The sequence below is a fragment of the Melanaphis sacchari genome, unplaced genomic scaffold (assembly GCF_002803265.2).
Source record: "Melanaphis sacchari strain LSU unplaced genomic scaffold, SCAv2.0 Contig106_pilon_pilon, whole genome shotgun sequence".
Classification (NCBI taxonomy): domain Eukaryota; kingdom Metazoa; phylum Arthropoda; class Insecta; order Hemiptera; family Aphididae; genus Melanaphis; species Melanaphis sacchari.
The window spans coordinates 14,274-18,212 of record NW_020270400.1 but is presented as its reverse complement, the minus strand read 5'-3'; the positions used below and the strand labels follow the sequence as shown (position 1 = coordinate 18,212).

Sequence of the window (3,939 nt, the reverse complement as noted above, 5' to 3'; positions counted from 1 at the left end):
ACAATTAGAGGATTATTAAAAATGCTAAAGACCGAAAATAATATAGGTAAAAACGAAATAAATTTAATATTTCGTATAAATATCTGTTATATAATAAAATTAAATTTTATGCTTCAGATAGTTAGATACTATTTCAAAAATTAATAAAGACAATTTTAAAACTAAATACATTTTTTTATAATTTACTATTATAATATTATTAGGTAATTTCAAAATTTAAAAGTAATTACTATCAACTATCAAGTATTATTATTTATTATCCTACATAATGTATTTCATTTTTAAATTTAAATCTGTGTTATATTATAGTATGAAGAAATTAAAAAATAATAATTATAACGCTCATTCTACAATTGCTAAATTTTTGTTTTTTAATATTTTTTAATGCAATGCGACACCCAAACTTATATAATTTAAAAAAAATTAGCAACCTTCATATTTTGATAAGTACCTCTATGTTTATTGGTTTATGTAAATCTGTTTACGTTAAAAACTCATATTTTGATGTTAGGTACTTATTTAATACTGTCACAGTTTTTTTCGTTTTTTAAGATTTAAGTTTATTTTCAATTAAACATTTTTATATTAACAATCGTAATATGTAGGTACAATACCTACCTAACCACGGACATTAAATAAATATCTCAATATTAATAATTGTAATTATCTTCTGATAGGTAACTAATGAACAGACACAACAAAGATACATATAAACTGTTTTAAACTTGTGTTTAAAAAACTATAAAATGAAAACGAAATTCTCAAAAACGCTTTCTATTAATTCTAAACATTATTATTAATTTGTTTAGTGTAACTAAAATATTTTGTGGTTTGACACTAGCCTAATAATTACTAGGTATTTAATAAAATTAGGAGTATAAACCTTCTTTATAGCAATTTAATTTTTGTTTGAAAATGATTGTTTCGTATTACATATCGTAATGATTTTTTAAGTGGTAGGATTTAGATCAATGGTACTCAATAATCATATTAGCACCTTTATGTCCTATTGTTTTAATAAAAGCATTTAGGAGGCCATTTAAAATAACTAATGAAGCTAATATTTAAATTGATTTAAGCTTCAAATTTTGTTTATAATAATATATCTAGCCTAAATAACTATACTTACTTGGTGTTTATAGCCAATAAATAAAGTTAATTAAATACATAATGTATAATGTATTGGCTTCGAAATGTTTCTAAAATATCCATAGGTAATTATGAATTATGATAATATGAAATTCTATAAACAATTATTATTATACTAAAAACTATAATGTTAGTTAATACTATTAATTTTTATGATAAATTTAATGGTATTTCAAACTCATACTACATACCTGTAGTATTTTATACTTGAAACAGATGGATAAATAATGAATTATTATCGTTAGATAATAATATTTAATAAAATAAAATTTGAGTTGATATCTTTTAAACGATTGCCTTTGAAATCAGAAATGGTATAACAATAAAAATTCAATTCAATTTTTCATAATGTCAATGAATAAAAAATGCGTTGAATTTTTGGTGGGAATTCAGATTTTAGATGAAAATGTTTGTTAGTTTGGGAGGCACGCCTGACAACTACAACCTTGGTCATGGTCTTACGTTAGATTGTCGCAGAACCAATACGCATGCGCATAACAACGCATGTTGATTGGTGGGGATCAACGACTACAAACCTACGCGTCATCTTATAGCGTTAGCTCAGTGCGTTCGTTTTTTTCTTCAATTTTTCTTTTCAATACATGTGGTTGTGTCGTACGTATCTACGAAACACAACCCATGAGGAATAGTGTAGTTTTTTAATTCAAATAAATTAAAAAACCCCAAAAAAATTATAAAATAAACTAAATTAACTAAAAAAAAAAGGAAAAATTACTTAAAATATAAAAAAAATTATTATTATTTTGTCCACGCGCAAAATCCGAAAGAAGTATATCGCGTGTGTTTTATCGTCGTTATTAATATTTTCATTGTTGCTAAATTGACGCAGTAACCGAATCCCTAAAATGGCTTCGTTGTACGTTGGAGATTTGCATTCGGACGTGACCGAAGCTATGTTGTTTGAGAAATTCAGCACGGTCGGTGCTGTCCTGTCAATCCGTGTGTGTCGCGACATGATCACTAGAAGATCGCTGGGATACGCCTACGTCAACTTTCAAAACATGGCGGACGGTGAGCTTTTTGTTTTTGTATACTTTTATAAACGTACTTGGCTGTGTTTGATACCCATCCGATTTCTATGAGGTATTCAAAGAAATTTTTTTTCTCCAAATTCCTCTCCCCTCCAATCCATAGACATTACCCATACCGATGCCACGTGTGATTTTCTATCGTTGGCAAAAATCTTTGATATTTGAAAGTTTTTTCCTGATTTTTGACTAACTGTAATAGTTGGTGGGGTTAGAGAGAAGGTTAGGTGCACATATTAAGTCGTTAAATACGTTCGTGTTGTACGTGGCTGTCGCGCTCCCATGCGTCGATCATGTTTTTCGCCCTTTCCTCACCCGTCCATCACGGTTCACCTAGTGATTGCCAGCGGCAATCATGGCGGGGTGGTTTTCACCGGAACTGTCAACACTATCACGTGGTTGTGTCTTATGACAATGTTAGTATGTGATTGTTTGAAGATTAATTCACGTACACTAAGCTTAACGTGGTGGTGGTAGTGTGGTTCATATTTTTTTCAGATGTGCTGCATTAATTAATTATCGAAAATACCTATTTTTTTTTATAAATGATATAATATTTGTACCTACTGATAAATGATAACCTTTTCCCTTCCGTCTGATCATTTGCCTATTTATAAAGGTGGTCATTTTAGGATTAAATTGAGCGAGTGTAATGAAATCTCAAGTCTTTGTCTAAATTCTGTTGGTAGCTTATTACTGATACATTGATCAATTAGTCTTCATACAAATTTTTTAGTGTGTTATAATATATTCATACATTGTATAATATTATGCTTCTGAAACAATAGCAATAGATACCTTTTAAAAATTACAATTTTTTTTAAATAAGTATTATTAGATAATATTTATTTAAATCATAAAAACTAGATTAGATAGGTACTCTTGATTATTTTTTAAAACGTGATGAAAAAAAAAAAAAAACTATTAAATACCCTATTAATTAACTTAATACATAATAATAGGTAGTAAGTACTTATATACATAACTGGTTAATAGTTAAAATAAATCTTATATAATGTTTAATAAAATCTATAACAGTATAAATAATATTAGTTTTATTATTAAATATTTGCATTATTCTAATTTCTATAGTCAGGGGTATCGATAATGCTTTAATTTTGGTATACAATAAGAATGTATTAGCAATGTAATTATGGCATACATTCAAATCTGATTATATTAAATTAGTATATCCTGTCCAGTGATAGAACATACTACCGTTAAATGGAAATTAGTTCTTCTGTGCATTTCCACATGACACCTGCCATCTAGACCAGTTTAACTATCGCAGAACGTTGCGTGGTGTTGAGCAGAATTGGTTCATTAAACTATTGAGTTGTAGGTATTTTACATTAAAACTATTTACTTAAATTAATATTCATGATGATTTTAACGAGACAAGCATATGTCTGAATAAATTTGCTGTGAACTCAAATCTGACATATTAATAGTAAAATAGGTACCTACAACTAAAACATAATAACTATTTAATAACATAATATTTATAGTTAGGTTTACCTATACGCAATTTGTAGGAAATTCAATTTTAGTAAGATTCTACTACTTTTTTTGTTAAGAACTTACATTTTTGACTCTGATTAATTTTAATGATGATTTTAAAGAGACAAGCATATGTCTGAAACACAGTGCTGTTAATATTAATCTGATATTGGAAAATTTAATTAGATTTAATAATTTTTATGATGATTAAATTAAAAGAGACAAGCATATATCTGAAACA

The 3,939-nt window shown here is 27.2% G+C and overlaps 1 protein-coding gene across 1 annotated transcript in view; it reads left to right on the top strand.

Annotated features, from left to right (window-relative positions):
- The first annotated feature begins 1,728 nt into the window (after positions 1-1,728).
- The window catches only part of LOC112603353 (polyadenylate-binding protein 4-like), a 6,261-nt gene continuing 4,050 nt past the window's right edge, over positions 1,729-3,939 (top strand). Inside the window, exon 1 of the mRNA XM_025351880.1 lies at positions 1,729-2,181. Coding sequence (XP_025207665.1) covers positions 2,016-2,181 — 166 coding nt within the window. The 5' untranslated portion in view covers positions 1,729-2,015. The remainder of the gene's footprint in view (positions 2,182-3,939) is intronic.